This window comes from Thalassophryne amazonica, chromosome 2 (assembly GCF_902500255.1).
Source record: "Thalassophryne amazonica chromosome 2, fThaAma1.1, whole genome shotgun sequence".
In the NCBI taxonomy this organism is placed as follows: Eukaryota; Metazoa; Chordata; class Actinopteri; order Batrachoidiformes; family Batrachoididae; genus Thalassophryne; species Thalassophryne amazonica.
In genome coordinates, this window is record NC_047104.1 from 124,082,964 (window position 1) to 124,104,090 (window position 21,127).

General features: G+C 39.2%; 1 protein-coding gene across 1 annotated transcript in view; it reads right to left on the reverse strand.

The window, feature by feature from the left end:
* LOC117504102 (protein diaphanous homolog 3-like) overlaps positions 1–21,127 on the reverse strand; it is a 546,585-nt gene that overhangs the window by 454,218 nt on the left and 71,240 nt on the right. Inside the window, exons 11-14 of the mRNA XM_034163485.1 lie at positions 16,684–16,802; positions 16,373–16,489; positions 11,370–11,488; positions 2,542–2,606 (exon numbers count right to left, since the gene is read on the reverse strand). Of these exons, the coding sequence (XP_034019376.1) occupies positions 2,542–2,606; positions 11,370–11,488; positions 16,373–16,489; positions 16,684–16,802 (420 nt within the window). The remainder of the gene's footprint in view (positions 1–2,541; positions 2,607–11,369; positions 11,489–16,372; positions 16,490–16,683; positions 16,803–21,127) is intronic.

The following is a 21,127-nucleotide window of genomic DNA, read 5'->3' on the forward strand; positions in this document are numbered from 1 at the left end:
AACACATTATATTGTACTTCTTAATGACTGATGTAAATGAAATCCAAGACATATTTAGTGAGTTGGAAATGTTCATGTATCATCCCCTGAATGACAAGAAACCTGGCTGTAAAAGTGAAGATTAAATCCTTATGTAAAAAAAAATTGCCCCATCCAAACTTTTTAAGGAATGAGCTGCTAGAGGAGACAGACAGAAGGAAACGAATGCAGTTATATCCGATAACATTTCAGAACTTTTCTTTGAAAGCAGTGGCTCAGACTTAGGAGATGACACTTCACCCCAAAATTCTTAACTTTTTCAGAGTCTGTGGGATTTTGGAACTTAAACTGTGGTGACGCTGCTGTTTGTCACAGCTGCTGGTTTTACTGCTGCTGTGATCACGGACATGCTTGGCCACGCAGATATATGTCGTGTATAAGATGCTATTTTCAGGATATAATGGACTCTCTAAGGTGCCACAAGGCAGAAAAAGAGAGCAAGTGGATCTGGACATCATTCTCTGGCCGAGCCGAATTTAAATGGCAATGGATCTGAGTGACTGAAGACGAGTGGACCTTTCCATGGCTGGGGATCGCAATTGCGATCACACGCGAGTGTGAAGACTTGTTTATGTTGAGGACTTGTTTGGAAATCTTTACACTGGGGTGAATGGAATGTTATTTTTTCATCTTTTGTTTTGTGTCCTTTCAATGAAAGTTTTTTTTTTTTTTACTTTGTGTGTGTGTCCGCTGTTTTAACCCCCAATTTACACGGACTTATGGCTCAATTTAAACAATATGTAATCAGTATTAAGCTTGTAGCACTCTCAAATGTCAAAACTGTCCATCTCTATAAGGAACATTTAAAAACAGAATGTTGAATAATCCCTTAAAAAAAAAAACAGCAGACATGCGTGTTAAAACGCCTGTTACTCTGTTTTAACCCGCATGTCAGGTGTTTATTGTTGCTTAATGGATTTGGAATGTCTCCGTGACATTTGTACAGACAACATGATGACACATTTATTAGATTCTTCACAGTTATATCCAACACTTAGCGTTTTTAATAGGCTGCATTTATGACCAATTGTTGCAGGTGCAAAAAAAAAAAGAAAAAAAAAACTCACAGCTGCTCCTTTTACCGTGACTGCATCAAAATGAACAGTTATTACTTAAAAACGAGTCGTCAGAACACAACATCACACTTGTGTATGCTTTGGAATCAATGTGTGCCTCCGTTCGTAACATTAACAGATACATTCCAAGGACGCGCACGCCGGGACGCTTCTAGTAATGACGTCACCTGTCTGAAACACACGAGTAATTTGTTTTCGGAAGGCTCCGTAGATGTTTGCTGCGAATGCCGTATACTTTGAAACCGGTCACGGAAGTGCACAAAGTAATCCTGGTGGATCATCGGGGATCATGGTCGCTAACAACCTAAATATAAACTTCACTGCGACATGCCCTTTAATTAGTAACTTTTTTTTTAAACTCCATGTTTAATGAATCAATTGCTCAAATGTTCTAAATGAAGAGGGGCCATTTGCTTTGCCCATGCCATCCTTTGAAAATATGAGTCAATGCTTTCTGGGATGTAGCAAAGCCCCACCCACAGCACTGCCTGATTTGTTAAAAGTCACGAGTTCAGCCTATCAACACTGAAGGCTACTGTCCCACAGTGTGGCACAGAAGCCAAGTGGTTAGTGCACTTGGTTTCAGTGTTGAAGGTTCCCGGTTAAAACCCCACCTCTGCTACATTTCTCCATGTAATGTGGAGATGCGTGAGGAAGGGCATCCGGCGCAAAACCTGTGCCAATTCAACATGCAGATCCACCTCAGATTTGCTGTGGTGACTCTTAGTGAAAACAAGCCTAAGGGACTTACTAGGGTAGCAGTGTGCAGACTGGAGCTGTGTTGGCTGCATTTATTGGTTCATTTGTTCAACTTCATAATAATGCTGCTTGTAGTTTCCTGCACTTTTTGTGTGAAGGTCATGTTGAAAGGTTCTCTGAATTAAACATATTTTCTTGAAATGCTAAGGCATTTCAAGAAAATTCTGTAGTAAGACGCATTTGAAATTTTGACATCTTTTTGGCATTATTTAATGCAGGCAAATATCCATATTAAGTATCAGTTCTCAGTCTCCTACATTAATAAATCAGCATCTGCCCTGAAAACGTCATATCGGTCAACCCCAAGTTCTGTGGAGTCAAATCTTCAAGGGGGGATCCATCCTCTCGGAATGGCTATCCTTCCCATCAATCTTCATGGTGGAATGGAGGAATTAACAAGTGCTACATAATAAGATCTGCAACCTCTTGAGCTTTTCTGTGAAATGTTAAATTTTAATGGAGAAAAAAAAAAAAGATTTTCAAAATGATTGCTGAACACTTATTGCAGCTATATTCCATTTGTGTGCATGCATAAATGGGGTACTGTGTGAATAAACCTGCACCAGGTACTCTTGATTTGTTCAGGTACACAGGTGAAAGTGGCTCAAGTTGTGTAGTACAATGGCAATGTCAAAGTGATGGTTGGATATTTTGCATTAATACTTGCCTTCTGTGCCAGTTCTGAAGCTCTTTGCTCGTACTCGTCAAGCCGAGCTTTATCCACACACACTTCTAAAAATGGAAAAATAAATACTGAATTAATGTTTTATGCAAAAGCCTTTTATTTACACATATTCACAAAGGAATAGAGATCGTTCAATGCAGACATGATGTTTAGATGTCTTTGGATTTAACATTTTACTCAGGATAAAAACTATTTTAACAGGGTTCGATATCAAATGGTAAATGAACTGCATTTATTATAGCACTTTTACATCTGCATTAGATGCTCAAAGCTCTTTAAAAATAATGCCTCACATTTACCCCGATGTGAGGGTGCTGCCATACAAGGTACTCACTACACACTGGGAGCAACTAGGGGATTAAGGACCCTTAGTGATTTTCCAGTCGGGCTGAGATTTGAACAGAGGATCCTCTGGTCTCAAGAACAACATTTCAACCACTAGACCATCGCCTACCCAGTATCAACAGTTGTCCAATTACAGGACAGGTAGAAAAGCTGTTCAGAGAACAGGAGGTGCTCTATAATGCATGCACGCACGCACACTAAAACTCACATATAATGGATTCTGGCGGACCAGGGAATTTTGTCAATCCATTATATGTGTGAAATGAACAAAATACATAATTTGTATAAAATGGACAACATCTATTTTTTATTTGTATAAAATAGACATCGATTTTTTCTAAATGGACTGCAGAGTGGTACCTTAAAATCCTAAAGCCTGATTTATGCTTCTGCAACTCTAACTCTGCGGCTATGCAATGACATGGCCAAAGAGTTGTGCATTACCCTTTCAAAGATCAGTCGTATCTAAGGATGGGTATTGATAAGGTTTTATCAATATCGATCCAGCTTATCGATCCAATTCCTTATCGATTCCCTTATCGATACCTCATGAATTTTGTACTAAAAGTAGGCTTTACAGGTTTTCTATGTATTTCCTTGAGTCTTAAAGTAAATAAATATGAAATTAGTCACTGTATCCTTGATCTCTGGACATAAATAAAAATAAACAAAACTGTGTTTCGCTTTGAAGTTATTCAGACTGAATTCTATCCTATCTTGACTTGTCAGAGCGCCGCGCAGCATTTAGAGCTGTGTGAACAGAACGGAGGACGATTCTCGTTTCTTTCTCGCAACGAGACAGGAGTCCCAGTTAGTAACTTTAATCCACACAAAAGTGAATCACGACTCATATTCAGGGATGAAAATGGTGAAAAACAAAAAAAGGTGAAACCCAAAATTACCCCCCCAACACCACCTGCACGAAAATGTTTGAATTCTAGAAGCTCTGAAATGCAATCTGGGACTATTCCAGACAATAAACTGGACTGAGTGCAGCATACATTTAGGTGAGAAAAAAAAAAAAACAACTTTCCTTATTCAAATTCATTCCAGTAGTATTCTGCTCTTACAAGGATGCAGCAGTTTTCTAGTTTGGCAGAAAGTTCTGGAGGAAATCACTGAAGAAATTAAACTGAAAATATGGTTTGACCGAAACAAACTGTCAAACTTAAATAAGACAGGGATGAAATGGAGGTGTAAGAGTCACTAGGCGTTCACAGGAAACACTTATTTCTGTATTATTTATTTAATTATGTTAGTTGCTATTATATATTTTCTGTTGTGTTTCTATTCAGGTTCTTTCTCTCTTTCTCTAAAATTGTATATAATAATCATGAGATTATTAATATATAAGCAAAAATAAATGTAAGGAATATTACAATTTGAAAACAAATGCACCCGAACGTGATGACGGCTGCAATTGCTAAATGCTAACTTTTAACATTGAAAATGCCGTAGACATGCTAACGCGTTAGCATCGCTCCCGTTTTTAAGTTATAAAATACATCTATCAACTGTTTCAGAAGACCATAACAGGTCGGTTTAACATAGAAAATGTAAATAATACTCACAGACGTATGCTCTTTAGGGTTTTAGCGGGGGAAAATTAAGAGAAAGAAAGAAATAAACGAAGCAATCAACCGAAGCATTGCTTCAATCTGCGAACCACGCTTCAATTGGTTCAAGGTTCAAAGCAAAGCCGCGCTGCAGAAAAGTTGATTAAGGACCCGCTGCAGGGTCTGTAATCAATGTAGAGAAATGATCATTTTCCTGACAAACACCTGCCAAAACAACGGCCACTCTGAAGGACCGATAACAGAATCGTTAAGCACAAAAGCTTATTGATGTCAGTGGACCGAATCATTTCTTAACGATACCCGAAAGGAACCGGTTCTCGATACCCATCCATACTCGTATCTTTATGCAAGTTGCTGCAGGAACAGGAGCTTTTTCTGGATTAATTTTCCCTGAACAAGCACTACTTTATACAATTGTCAACCTCCAAACCAACGATGGGGTACGTAAAATTTTCCTCCATGAATTGCAGGTCATTTGAGCATCTTTTTCTGACTCAGTGTTGTGAAGTCTGTCATATTTGATCCATAATCGAAATGTAATCAGAACACACAACTTTTAAAATATGAAGGGAGAGGAAGGCGTGAAACCAGAAAAGTGAAATCACAGCCCTTTGCAGTCATTTAACAGGTGCGCGGGTTGGCAGCCATGCAGAGGGCTCTGAACTAAAGCAGTTTGGTTTGTCACACCCAGGGATATGTGTGAAATGTAACACCATATTACAGTGCAGGCAGCAAGCAGCATTTAGTTAGTAAACACTGACCTTGAATTATGGCCTACCTGGTTTAAGACCAGTGTCTGAGCACAGTTTGGGGGAGGGGGGGGTCAACGCCCAGTCTTTTAAATCAAGGAAATGTGGTACCCACTTTCCTCAATTCGGTGAGTGTCAGTGCTGAACTTAATGTCGTACCTCTGTTACTGGACATGTCCAGACTGCTCTGTCTGGTATATGCAAGGGGTTTTAATGAAAATGCATTGCGAGTGGACGGGACGTTTTGTCCGACGTAGAGTAAATCCGTTGTATATAGTCTTTATTACATGGGGGGGAAAAATAAATAAAAAAATCATTGACCTTGTACACTATCAGGTGTACTATTGTTGAAAAAGTACTGTTATGCAAGCTTTGGGAAATACGTCTGTGCTCAGTAAGACTGATAATTGATTGAGGTGTGCCTGTACGCTGCAGCAATAATGTCTGCAAAAAAACAAATTCTTTTATCATTCTTGTTCCTGATGTTATGCATCTTCATCCTTCTTGAGCATAAGAACAAAATGTGTGGCTATTGCTTTAGAGCAATTAAAAACATAATAAAATAACACAAAAATCAATGTTTATTTTGATGTATAGTACTCAAGTTTGTATTTGTCAGACATATGCACAGCGACCGCTTGTTCTGGGCGATGTCAGGCAGCTGAAACCTGAGATCTGTCATCGTTATATAATTTGCAGAAAAGTTGTTATGACAAGACACCATATATTGCATTAAATATGTCACATATAAACATTTTGAGGTTAATTACTTTGTGCAGACGCTTTCTGAAATATCAAGTGTGAAAATTTGTGTTCCATTTGTCCAAAAATAACTATAGTGTCCGTAGACGATTACAGAAATCTATGTACATTCCACATACATCAGTACTACAGCATTATTTCTGTGTTTTGTGTTGGTATTCACTTGTCATAGCATAGAAACAACGAATATTGCACAATAAATTTTAGAACAAATATACTGCGTTTCCATTCATCAGGTGTACTGTCCGTAGACAATGTAGTGTACGTAGACAATGTTACAATGGCAATAGTATTCTCAATATATATTTATCAATGTTAAATGATAAATACAGCATCAAAGCTATATTTTAGTGAGTTTATTACCACAGTTACAATCTTCTAAATTGTATGGTATGTCCTGTGCTACAATCTACAAAGTAGAAAACAGAAAACTGAGTTATTTCTGAATGTGATGGTTGGTTAAAGTTGTGTGAATTTTATATGGGTACATTTTACATATCAATGGAAAGTGATTATGTTCATAGCTAAGGAAACAAAGCAGTCATGAATGTTCAATTAACACGTAAATGACTAGATCGGAAAAATCAATGAACATGTTTGTGGAGCTCTCACGTGACATTAAATGGAAATATCTCAAAGACTTTCAGTACTTAAGCTTCTGGATGTGCTTACTTATTAACTGCATGCAAATTTCTTATGAAAAAGATATTGTTGACAAATATTGCATTTGAATGCTTTCACTTTCATGTGTAGTGTCCGTAGACAATGAAAAAGCACCAGCTTCATGACTAATTTTGTGATCACATAGAAAAAAAAAAAAATTTGTTGCACCTTGTGCTCTGAAATTTTGCAATCTCATTCCCAAGATAGACTATAATTTCATCACAAAATTAGTGCTCTAAGATGGTATTATGAAACTGACGTGGTTGCACCAAACGTGGTACACCTGATGGTGTACAAGGCAACTGGGACTTTTGCTTTTGTCACGTGAGTGCGACTATCCGGTTTATACGATGACTTTTACTGTATATATATATAAAGTGGTCAAACATTTTAGAGGCATATTTTAGCAAGACAACCTCAGAACAGGGTGCGACATCACTGCATTGTGCTTTGCCAGGAAATGCAAACGCATTAAGGGAAATGGCATTTTTAGTATGGTTAGCTTGCAAAATTTAAAAAATTTTTAGTAAGCCGGTGCTACATTCACAATGCACATGCTCAGCAGTGCACAAACCCATGTGACTTAAGTGTGAGCGCCCACCCTCACTCAGCATGGGGAACATTAAGTGCCTATTTGTCAAAAATACGTACGAATAGTGGCTGTTGCAGGTTATTCCACAGGGCGCCGTTATCCTACGATCGCCCACGATACAAAAAAGTCCTCAAACAGAATGAAAAGCACGGATTAAAGCAAAAATAATTTTTTTCACACCCACATCATAAGCTGTTCACCATCTATCATTTATAATAACCTTTTTGCGATCACGTCCTAGCGTTTAAGGTAAAACAAGGTGGAGACGGTTAAGAAAACAGCTAACTGTTGCGCAAGATTATATTTCACTCACTAACCATTGATGCTCTTTTCTAATGCAGCATCATATTCTAGAAAGACTAACCTATACATTATTTAAATACTTCAGGATAAACTCATTTTAAGGGGACAGCTTTTCTACAGCTCTTAATACCAATTAAAATATTGTGACGCTAATGCACTAATGTCAGCACGTGGTGACTACGTGCATGTGTTAAAATTACAGTTAGCTGGTTCAGTTTTGCTATAAAAACAAGCCTGCAATTTAATAAAGATTATGTTAAGGTCATGTTCAGATCACAGTTTGCAGCCCACAGAAAGGAGTATATGGTTCTTAATTTTAAAAAAAGTTTCACCAGCAGATAATTTAGATTTTTATGTTTAAATTTCTTAATTTGTCGTAAGCAAACTCTATATAATCACAAATGTATAATATCTAAATGATATTAAATATAAATCTAAACTAATTTTGGGTAGCATCAATTGTTTTCTTCCTATTTTGTGTTTGTATGTACAATTAGGTCATCACAATAAGAATACCTTGAAAAAAATATAAATTAAATGAAAATCAATTTGTATAAATTTTCAGTCAAGCTTTTAAAAAGGTTTTTAAAATTGAAGAAAAACAGGAAGTTGGTTTCAGGTTACAGGTAATTACTAGTCTCAGAGTTTTGTATCCAATTAAAATAAAACAAAAGCAAACAGAAAAGTTTAGTTAAACTAGCATTTATTTTTAATACATTGCAGATCAACTCCAGTACAGTCAATAAAATGGGGTGGGGGGGGGGGGGAGACAATGTTTCTATATTATATAGCTGGCATAGCTACTGACCAAAATTTATTTGAAAGTATCTGTAAATTCAGATTCTGTATTAACAAAAATCCAATACTGTGCATCTACGTATAAAATAAATGACACGCAATAAATGGGTATTATATGTTCAGCAATGCTTTGACGCCCTGAGAGAAATTTTGATTTGCAATGTCGGACAAGTTCCATTTTATATAGAACAAATGAAAGTGTTGTCCACTTGTGTTATTGACAAATGGGACAAAATGCTTGATGTCTAAGCCTGTTTTAATCTCTCCAGTATTGCATTAGAATGCAATATAAAAAATGTAATATAATGCAATATAAAATAATGTAGATCTATACAAGCTATGGGGAAAGCTAAAAACTCAGTACTGCATCAATTATATCCCCTGCTATACAGAGAGAGTCCGTTCCATGTCCCTTTTGCAAGCACGAAGTCTCAAAAAGTACTGCAGGATGTCGCAGAGCACACACCAGCATCTTCTAAGTCTCACTGAGTAGTTGCACACTACGAGGTCTATTAGAAAAGTATCCAACCTTATTATTTTCAAAAACCATATGGATTTGAATCACGTGTGATTACATCAGACATACTTGAACCCTCGTGGGCATGCGAGAGTTTTTTCACGCCTGTCGGTTACGTCATTCGCCTGTGGGCAGTCTTTGAGTGAGGAGTGGCCCACCCTCTTGTCGATTTTTTCATTGTTTAGGAATGGCTCAGACTGCTGCTTTGTTTGATCAAAATTTTTTCAAAAACTGTAAGGCACAACTGAGTGGACACCATTCGATAAATTCAGCTGGTTTTCGGTAAAACATTTTAATGGCTGATGAGATTTTGGTCTGTTAGTGTCGCTTTAAGGATGGCCCACGGCGCCTGACGGCAATCTGTGCTCCGAGGCGGCGTTGTCTCGCTGTTTCAAGCTGAAAACTTCCACATTTCAGGCTCTGTTCACCCAGGTCGTCGTCAGAGAATAGAGAAGTTTCAGAAAAGCTCGGCATGAGGAGTTTATGTGGACATTCCACTGTTAAAGGAGATTTTGTAATGAAAGAACGTGCGGGCAGATTCGCATGCTGGGCCGGACCCGACCGCGGGGGGTCGCAACAGGAAAAACACCTCCATTGGAAACCTTAAGGGACAAGTTGGAACATGCCCAGCTGTTAAACAATTTCTCAGATACTCACTTGTTGAAAGCCATCAAAAGCCACCTGAATTTTACAAATGGTTTTCAACACGGATGCGTTTTTCCTGTTGCGGCGCAGATGGATTTGCGGCGTCGTCACGGAACCGACTCGGCGAATTTGCCCGCACGTTCTTTCATTACAAAATCTCCTGTAACAGTGGAATGTCCGCATAAACTCCTCATACCGACTTCTTCTGAAACTTCTGTTCTCTGACGACGACCTGGGTGAACAGAGCCTTAAATTAGGATGTTTTCAGCTCGAAAGCCAGACGGACGCCACCTCCGACCGCGCCGATCCGCTTTGTGAGCTGTCCTTAAAGCGAAAGAAACTCCACAATCTCTCATCAGCCGTTAAACTTTTCACTGAGAACCAGCTGAATTTCTCGAATAGTGTCCACTCGGATATCCCTCACAGGTCCTGAAAAAATTGATAAAGCAACGCGCGCAGTCTCCAGCAGCGTCTCAGACAAAGGATTTCAGCTGAGAGGGCTGGACCAGTGCTCACTCAAAGCCTGCCCACAGGCAGATGACGTCACAGACGCGTGAAAAAACTCACGCATGCACACCAGGGTTCAAGCATGTCTGGTGTATTCACACGTGATTCAAATCCATATAGTTTTTTTTTTTATAAAACTGCCGGTTAGTTTTCTAATAAACCTTGTATACGCCATGGTCACCGTGATGCACTTAAACGCAGAGGAGTCTCCAAAGCTGGAGGACGCTCAAATACTGCACAGACCACACCATTAACGCCCAACTGATGCTGGATCTTTGGGGCTGTGAGTCTTGATTTTTGTGAATAAAGCTCATTTTATAAAGTGCTTTTATAAAGCACAAAAGGATTCATTCATTCATTCTTTCAGACGATTCATTCTGGGCTTCTGAAAGCTCCAGTGTCAATTCAGTGCAGGCGGACATGGAGAGCAGCTCAGTTGTCATTGCAAGCATTCATCATGTCAGACAAGTAATCTGCACCCCAATTAATGTTATGACGATAACCAGTACCATTAACTAACTAACAAGCTGTCACCATGGCAGACAAAATGAGCACAATTTTCAGTGAATCCTTTGTACACAAGTCTGTACAGTGCACATTCATTTTGAAGATTCATTTTGTGTGTGCACTAACCACTTGGTCACTGCTACTTATCCAATGTCAAGGGGTGCACCTAATTGGTACTCATCGTGCTTGTGTGTGCTAAATATCATCGATGCACAGCAGAGGGAAACACTTTTCCTACAATCTGGCATTGCGTTCCTCTTGTGAAGCACCTCCCTTGTGCTCCCACATCATTTATTTTTAGCACGCAAAAGCACCATGAGTACCAGTTATGTGCATGCCTGCAAAATGTCTTTTCTGCAGATCGAGCCGACGCCACCTGCTTGAATGGAGAAACACGTGTACACAAGATCGATCCAAACTGAAGAGTGCTGAAAATGTATAATTTAATATTTAGCACTGTATATCTCTCTCTCTCACACACACACACACACACACACACACACACACAGTGAGGAAATATGACGTCATGCTTTGAGACGACAGCAAACTCTGCTCCAATCCAGCATATACATCTATAAACCAGGAACATCTGTGGAAATGTGATGTCATCTGTAGTGCCCCAACTCCACCAGAAGCAGCAACAGAAGGGATGCTGAAACAGAAAGGCGTCCCTTCTGTGTCTTGACAAAGTTTTAGAATGCACAAAGGACTCTCAAATGATGCTGTCCTGTGTAATGGGCCCTTAAAGCTATTTTTGTTCCAAGTGAAATGTTTAACCAAAAAACATCTAAACATAGGACCCAAGCAGAAAAAGCCCATAGTCTCAATTTAAGCCAGTAACTTGCCAATAAGATGTCTGAAGTCCACATCTAAACGCTTGCGGTAACTGAAGTCCGGATCAGTCCCATCACGGTGTAGAACAATTTGAGAAACACACTCCTCAATGATCTTAAAGTACTGAGGCCTGGGTACAAGGGCACAAGAAGAGAGAAAGCAAGAAAAACATGAGAAATTGCACTGCAATTTTTCTATGTGAACATTATACACAGAACAACACAATATTTGCTTTTAAATGATTTTTTTTTTTCCAGCATACTGAAAATTGCTACTGCTCCCTTGAGGCACTACACCAAATCTATGCTCACAGCAAACGTCAAGTCCATGAACACAAACATTATCATATTATTCATCATCTACATGCTGGAAGTCAGTGGTTTACAACCTTTTTTCTCCAGAGGCACATATTCCGCATGGAACGATTTACTCTCAACAAAAATAAACGCAAAGTGTTTAACTCATTTAATATGTCCGAACTGTACAAAGAATTTTTTCCCCTTTTCCAATTGACAAGTCATCAGCAACATTTGTACTTGAGCCTCTTTTCTATGTATATGGTAGAAGCGCCTATGTCGTTGAAAATAATAAATAATAGATTTCAGAGTGCAGCAGAAATCACAGAAGGGCCTTTACAGTTTAACAAAAACATATGAATCCTAGTTTTTGCCAGTAGCACCAACAAAATTTTTCAGGCTATTTTTTTTTCCCCCATTCTCCACTGTGGCAATTCACAAGCAAACTCAGCTCACCACACTGCACACTCAGTTGCGATGCAGCAAGATCTAAGGAAATCCCTGGTTATGTATTTCACAAGGACTTTACAGCAGGTAATCAGAATTTAACGGAAATCCGTCTGTAGACGGACGTGTTGCACCCATGGCCAAGGATTCTTTTATTCCTGTGGCTATCAGGACTAAAAAATAAATGCAATATTTGAAAATCCTGTATATAAAAAAAAAAAAAAAAAAAATAGTTCAATGCATTCACATTCCTTGTTTATGAAGACAGTTTTAGTTGTGTGTTGTTCACTGGCTTTTGCTATTGGTTTTTGAGGAAAGGAGTGTTTTTATTGTTAAATGTCTTGTGTGGCGTGTACAGCTGTGGGCGTCTGGTGGTGCTCTGTTGTACATATGTTTTAGACTTCCTGCTGCACTCTAAATTTCCTTTTAAAGGATAAATAAAGTGAAACTTGAACATGGGTACTGAATCAAGGACCAACTCTGAGCCCTCTCGTTTGCAATGATACTGAACAAACTAACAAAGGATCCAACAAGAGTAACAAATGGACTAGGAAATTGTGATCTCCAGTGAAAGACTGGAGAAGGCTGAGGAAATCCTTGTTAAGTGTAGATACATACAGGGGAGAAAGAGAATGAAAATCAGCATGACTAAGACGGAGAACACATACGTGGATGAGAGGAAGAGCCAGAGAATGGTGCACAGTTGAAAGGTGGCAAGATTGTAAAAGTAGATAGGGTCAGCTGTTCAACTAGCTACTCCTGCAAGTGCTTAGTCGAAAAGAAAGCTCAGGGGGGACGGGGCTTTTTCTGTTGTTGCTCCTAAACTGTGGAACAGCTTGCCTCTGGGTGTTAGGGAGGCACCCTCATTGGCCATTTTTAAAATTCGTTTAAAAACGTATCTTTTTCCTTTGCTTTTGACACGAACGAGGCCGAGTTTGATAACTGTTTAACTGCATTTTAGTGGTTCTTTTTATTTTATTGTGGTTTAATTTGCATTATGTTTGTAGTGTACATAACACCTTGTGTCAGCACTGGCTGTTTTAAGGTGCTTCATGAACAGAATTGGTATGGTAACATTATGAAAAGCGGAGTGACAGTAAAGACAGTGATTTGTAATAGAAGGGTATGGAGAAGGGAAAAAGTTTACAAGACCAGTTATGCTGAATGGCTTAGTGGCACTGGGGGGGGGGGGAGAGATACAGGTCGCAGGCTGAACATGCTGAGATGTTGCAATTTTCCTTGGGGGTGACGAGAACAGACAGGAACAAGAATGAACATATGAGAGGGACAATGATGCAGTTTGGAAAAAAGTTAGAGGCTAAATCAAGTTTCTTTGCACATAAACAGTCACATCCACACCTAGATGAATAGTTGAAATAAAGCAATAGTTAAGTGCTTATAGTGTAGACTGGCAGCTTTAATGAGATTAACAAAAATACTGCTTTCTTTCGGTATTAAAGAATTACAGCCATTTTTACACACAGTATTTCCATTTTCAGAGACCACAGGTAATCGCTTTAAAAAAAGAAAAAGCATTTCCGATATAATTCATCCCTTTTACAGCTAGTTTTCTTTACATACACCAAGTGATGTATACAGGAACATTTTTAAGTGAGCGAGGAAATACAAACAGCATGCAGTTTCCCCTGTAACAGTGTAGCAAGACTACCCGCCAGGTCAGAAATATTTTCACAATGTCACAACACCAACAAACAATAATGCCAAATACCCATTGGTTTGGGAATCAATCATTTCAGCACATTAGCAACACTCACAACAGCACCATAGCACTGTGTGACGCCTCTTTCACACCAGCTATTTTCTGTGTGTGTGTTCTGTCAACTACAGCAGCTCTCAGACGTACATGTGAAGTCCACCTGTGGTGCTTCTGTTCATTACTGCCACAGACAGCTCAATATTCCACATGTCTGTTTGTTTGTCAGCTAGTGCATGCAGCTGATCTTACTGGTAGTAATCTGCCAGCAATGTGCCTTTAAAATCTCTCATTCAATTCTCTGCTGTCCAGCATCATTTAAAGTTAACAGAGCTTTTAATAGAAGGCATCAAACATCAGAATCTCACATTTACGTACATGACAGATTTCAATTCCTGTCAATTTAACAAAAGCTTGTGCTGCAATTCATTCAATGCACCCTCATGAACTGCACGGTATTAAGTGTCTCAGAAACTCCTCAATAATGCCTGTTTCACACCAAACACCTCCACTGTTGAAGGCACAATGTCCCAAAAGATTCCAGTGTGATTCCCTAAGGTGAGTCACATAGTGGTTTTGTCCAACACTGGCTTGCTTGACATGCACATCTCATCAAATGACTTAAGTTGCTAATTTGTGGACTGTAGCTCAAGTTTGACCTGGGTTCCTATTTTTTTTTTTTTTTTTTTTTTAACCTGCTACAGCAGGGTGCCTGGAGTTAAACATTCAAGAAAAAGATGGGTGCAATTGTACCCTGGCATCTGCTATTGATGACTGGGAGAATTCTCACAATAAATAAATATGGACATTTTGATGATATTCAAATTTATATAACAGCACCAACCACTTGATTGGTGCTTTGTATGTCCACATGACATGGATTAATTCATCCCATTTATGTTGTATTGCATTTAGAGTGCAGCTTGGTTGCATTTAGAGTGCAAATTTGGTTACATACGTTTGGTACCATTGCACTCTGCACACACGCGTGCACGAGGATGTGATCGCGCGCGAACACGTGTGCGCACATGTTAGCAGGAAGAGAAGAAAAGCTGGACTCATTTCTGACGTGATTTTTTCCACTGCACTGTGGACAGTTTATTAAGTGCACGTACAAGCGCCGACCAGGTTGTGTGTGTGCGCGTGCGGGGAACAATGACTCTCCCGAGACATCATCTGATTGAGCTAAATGATACTGCTAATTCTTGTGAGATAAACACACACACACAAAACAAATCCACTGTGCTGTCTGGAGACTGTTAGCAGGAAGAGAGAAAGAAAAGCAGGACTCATTTCTGACGTGATTTTTTTTTTTTTTCCCACTGCACTAAGGACATACAGTCGACCAAGCCGGTTGCGTGTGCGAGCGTGCAGAGGACAACGACACGACGATTTAAGCTGACGCTGCTACACATACAAAAAAAAAAAAAATCCACTCCATTGTAAGCCGTCTGGATGCATGAAGACCTGTTCACATGAGATGCTGACGTGATTTTTGGCTGGACTGAGGAACTACAGTCTTTTTTTTTTTAATTGAAGTCCAAGGTCAGTGCACAGCATCACTGGACTACACGTTACAATTTGGACTTTAGCAGCAGTGGAACACCAAAATGTAAGTCCCTTTTATATTGTTTATAAATTAATAAAATATCAATTGACAAGGATCTATTTTAGTTATATAAAACAAATTATGAATGTTTTTACATTCTTTCAATGGAACAAATATTTCATGAAGTGAAAGCTGGAACATACCATTCAACGAGGCGAAGCCAAGTTGAATGGTATGTTCCAGCTTTCACCTCAAAATATTCGTACCACTGAACTGAAACATTCATTATTTGTATAATGTCTGCTTGCAGGCAGTTGACAGTGGACAAGTTAGTGAAGTTCAAACTTTGATTTTAGTCTTTGGGCATTCTTTAATATGATCATGTCTTCGGTGGTTCTGAATGGAGAAACTAACTCATGCAACTTTTGTCTTTTGCGTCACCATTTACACAGCTTCATGGTTCACTGGCACAGAAAAGGATTTTCTTAAGATGTGACATTTCAGCTTCAGTTTGTCAGAAGAGACTCGAACCAAGATTTGATACATTTTCCTGAAAATTCGTCAGCAGGAGGAATAGCGAAGCACCAAACACATTTGGTTTTAGTTGTAGTTTAGGAAAAACAGGTCATATTTTTAACGTCAGTCTCTTCTTTTGATCCAGCTAAAGTTTAGCCATACTCATTTATCCAAATATTTACAGCAATGTTAGGAGGCAGTAGGGCCACAAAAGGAAACTGCAGTTTGAAAAATGAGAAAATAAGACAAAAGTAAAAATTGCCTCATTGCATGAGCTAATTTTCAAACTAAAGATTAGCATGTTCCATGAAAATTCAGTACAGTATATCTTATATATATTATATTCCAATTCTAAGGTGGAACTATGCCAGTATACAAAGGTATATCTAAATATCTAAAAAGGAAGAGTAAAATAGGAGAGCAGAAAAGAGTAGAGTAGAGCCACTTAGGTGCCTGGTCTTGAGAACCAGGGATGGTTTGTGTAATTCTTACCTGACAAAGTAGTCATTGCGTATAAGCATGAGGTGCTGCAGCACAGAAAGAAAATAGGGTTCTGCACTGGTGTCCTTCACCATGCTCTGCACAATATTAAACACGTCCTCTGCATCAGTGCATGGCGTTAAGGATTCACACACAAATGGGACACAAAATGAAAACGTCTTCCATTGCTCATTTTTCCAATATATGGCTTCAACATGAATACTGGACCGAGGAAAGTATAATATTAAGATTTTATTTCAACAAACAACCAGTGAATCATCTTTTACATAAGCATATCCTCCTTGGAATGACACAAAGGATATTCCAGCTCGCTCTTGATGTCCTCCAATCTGTGAGAAAACTCCAACATGTCCTCCTCTTTGTGCTCATCAAACACCTTTAGCTGAATGTTAAGAGCCTCATTCCTGATGATGATGAGTTGCTACACAAAGATCAGAATTTAAAATATGAAAGGCAAATCAGACGCCAAGTAAAGAAGAAAAAAAAAAAAAGGTGTAGCCTGGAACTACACCTAAAGCTTCAGATCAATACAGATCATCTATAAATTATGTGGCTAAATCACATTTTACAGAAGTAAAAGTAAAGTCACACAATTTCTTTTAACCCTCTGGGGTCTGAGGGCATTTTTTGGATAGTTCACTCACCTGGTATAAATGTTTTATTATTGCTGTTAACAGCTCTCCCTGCATCCCACAATCAAGTTTTATGTCTTTCTTTTCAGGACAACCTGTTCTTTTATAATACATATGCTTTTGTTGTGTTTTATAAGTGTAATAAGTGTTCACAATCAGTAATAACAAAAATAAAAGTAAAGCGGAAAATAATTTTCCACACATTTATTCAAAACACACAGCAAACTATAATAAACAACCATTTTGACACTTTATAAAGGTAATTTGAGGCCTTGTGTGAAAGACTGTACAACAAAAAAAGTTCAAACACAAATGTTTATGCTCCAGTCTGAGGAGTGGCCCCTCTCCCTCACCCCATTGATATGGTAAACAGTGCTTTACGCCAGAGGGAGAGAGCCACAGAGTAATCCAGCAACATTCAAATGCAAACTAGTGGAGCAATCCTGATAGTTACACACTCTGAGCACGTGAGATTGTCATGCAAGGCTCTCCGTCTGCTTTCACTTTCGCTGTGCGTAGTGGCACAGGGCGCATTGTAGGAGTTACGGGGATATTCAAACGGGCCACCTAGTAAGATATCACTCCTGAAAACGATCTTGAGGTAAATCTGCCCTATGATTGGATTTTGGAAAATCATGTGACGGTGAACCAATTCCGATTGGACACTCACATTATCACGCAGCTTCTATGAGGAGTACAAAGATGGCCAATGGTGGATTGAAAGTCTGCGGAGTTAACTTTTCAGCCAAAAAAAAAAAAGTTTCTATCTCATATCATTAAAAAGTTATTTATAATTTAGTAAAGCTTGGTCCCAGCCGTCATATACAACTGAAACTGAAACACCATATTTACTCCATTAAACATCCTGGGGGTCTGCAATTTTCATGAAGGGGGCATTTATTCACGATAGTTTGTGTGTGCATGCATGCTGTGCAGTTGACATACATACTGCATGCAAGAGAAGCAGCACAGACTTGAAATGTATGTTTTTGTCTGCATGCAGTAGTTGCTACACAATTACATGAAATGGCTCCATGCAAATGTTGCTACTCGGCAGCATTCAAGCTGAAAGTAGCACCAGGCTGCCCGGATTTTTCTAGTCAATAGGAAATGCATCCAGGAGTGATGTAGGAAAGGATAAGCTTACAACCCTGACCAAAACAGCAAAATGGCTGCCTGGTGGGGGTTATCAAGAAATCGAAGAGGAGCTGATAAAATGGTTCCCAGAAAGGAAAACGGCAGGCATCTGTGTGACAGGGAAGGGTATGAAATACAAGGCACTGCAGCTGCATAAGCAATAAGGAAACCAAAACTTCAGCGCTTCGAATGGCTGGCATTTCAAGTATTTGGAACGACAATCTATCAAGCCGATGATGCACTCATGTTGCTCAGCACCCGAAAGAACTGACATAAGGTGGACACATTTCTGAACTATGTCTTGAGAATACACAAGATACACAAATATGGTGCCAATATGATTGGGAATATGGATGAAACACCAGTTTGGTTTAAACTGCCAGGGAAGAGTACCATGTCAAAAGCCAGGGAGCATGAAATAACCATATCAACAGGACATGAAGAAAAAAGATCATATGCCCACTGGCTGCCTACATAGAAGGTACCAAGTTGGCAGTCTTGGTACTGTTGCCAGGGATAAGGCCTATGAACAAGGACAAAATCCTTAGCGGCATACAGGTGTACTACTGTGGATCTGAGAGGAAATGATGACTATCAAATATTGGTTATGGGTTGCCTGGGGACAAAATAGCCGGATATGCCGTCTACTTGTGTGGGATTCATTTTGATGCCATTTTAGTGGCGATGTCAAGAAGATGGTGAGGGGAAACCTACAACACTGACACAGCAGTGATACCAGGAAGCTACACATCACGCCTGCAACCTGCTGATGTGAGCTGAAACACTCCACTTCCAAGCCTGCATCCAAGAGTTGTATGATGAATGGCTGTTCAGCAGACCGACTAAGAAAGCTTCCTAAGGGAACAGAAGGTGACCATCGAAAGAAGGATTTACTCAAATGGATCAAGGAGTCATGGCAAGCAATAACCCCTGAGGTGATATGCAAATAATTCAAGTGTGGCAACTCAAGTGCTATAGATGGATAGATGTTGGAAGGATTTGACGCAGATGACATCGCAATGGAAGAGAAAGTGATGGCAAACCTGCAATAAAGAAATATCACACTACCTGAGTCAGATGTAGTTCTTCCCAATTCGTATGTGGAGGAAAGTGAAGAGGACACCGAGACTTTGGCAGAACAGGACCATGACAGTCCTGGACACGGGTGACAAATTGTGAACTTTATGGGTCACTTATGTTTTGCTGCAGCAATGGGGTAGGACTATTTCATCTTCATTTTACTCTGTATTAGCAGGAATTCACAATTCCACTACAAGCAATGTGCTGAAAAAAGTCAGGGGGCTTTAATGTGTACATACAGTATGTTGCAAGTTATCCATTTTAATGACAAGGAGCACATGACAATACATGCAACAGCTGGACTGCATTCAGTAAGCAAAGCCTTTGCAAATGTTTAATATTCACTGCTGTGATTGGTCACAACTGCAATGTTTGCAAACATTCTGCAAACTGAACCCAAATGCTTTTAAGAAATCTTGTGCAACAGTGCAGTTTTGAGACTGATCTGCTTCTAGTCATGCATTGTGATGAACCCACTAAGTGTTCAATGTTTCAACAATACTTCCACATGAGTGAACTTCAATAGCAAACAGCACAATATTCTAAACAGGGATTCCAGTTAAGAAGAGCAAGCTGGACAACAGCAAGACATTTCTCCTGAAGGGGAAGAAAAAGTTCAATGATCCTGGTTGTGCCAACAAAAAGCAAAATATATGCATATTGCAGTTTGTGTGTATGTGGCACTGACATGGGAGCATTCAGGAAAAGATTCAAAATCCAAGCTATATCAATGCAATGCAAAACAGGATGAACCAGCAGAGCACAAAAAGGCAGAAGTCATGAACTTCACAGCACAACTCAATTTGTTAAGTTTAGCTTATCACCTGTCGGAGCTTCTGCCCAATATTTTTACAGACAGCAATCGCAAAACGCATCAGCTGCAATACAAATTATTAAGAGCTTGGCTCAGGATGCCAAATCCAACTATATAACTATAGCCCTGTTCCAACATAAATGATTTTGACCAGAACAGCACCAAGCCTGTCAAACTGTGGCAGGCACTTGGGACAGCCTTGGTGGGGACTTTGATGAGTCACGGGGACGCTTTATCAGTTGTGATGTTCACAATGCCATCAGAACAGCTTGAAAAGAGGTTAGAACTGTGGAGGATGTTTTAAAAATCCTCCTGTTGCTATCCCAAAGTCATGCCACAACCTGGAAGCCAAGCGTGTATATTTACATCAAGTCTGGGTTAAATTTTTTAAATCAGAATTATAGAAGACCTATACACGACAGTACCACAGTAGTCTTGATAGAATTTTAATGGTGTCATGCTGAATCACAGTGGTTTGTGGTTCAATAGTTATCGTCTGGTACACCATAATCAGATCAGTCCGAGAGTGGAGAAGACGTGAGTGCAGAGGACATGGTTGACATACGCAACTACAACTTCTGATGTGGTATATTCATGGACTGTCATCGTCAAAATCCATGTACATGGGAACAGGGTTGAAAGTACCAAAAAGTAATAGCAAGTTTCTTTAACCCTTCAAAGCAGAAATGAGTATACAATTTGAAAAGTAAAATTTTAAAAAGGTAAACTGTTGTAACTTGTGAACAGCACTACATTGTGTGTTTTATCAAGTTACTTTCTTTATTGTGTTCGATATTATGTGGGGTTGTATCAAAGAGGTTATAAATGAGAACTAGAGTCCGCACTCCCAATGCTGTCTACTAAACACGAATGTCTCTTCATGAACAGCGACATGACACCTCGTAACTGGGCAAAATATTGATGAAGTTCCGGGATATTAATGCATGTTCAATGGGGATTTGCGACGGAACACACTCAGAAAAACACTCGCAAAATACGTGTTATGATGCCATTCTGACCTGGATATCATGACAGTAAAATTAACATTAAATTATGTCAGGAAAGTCTTAACTTCCTCTGACA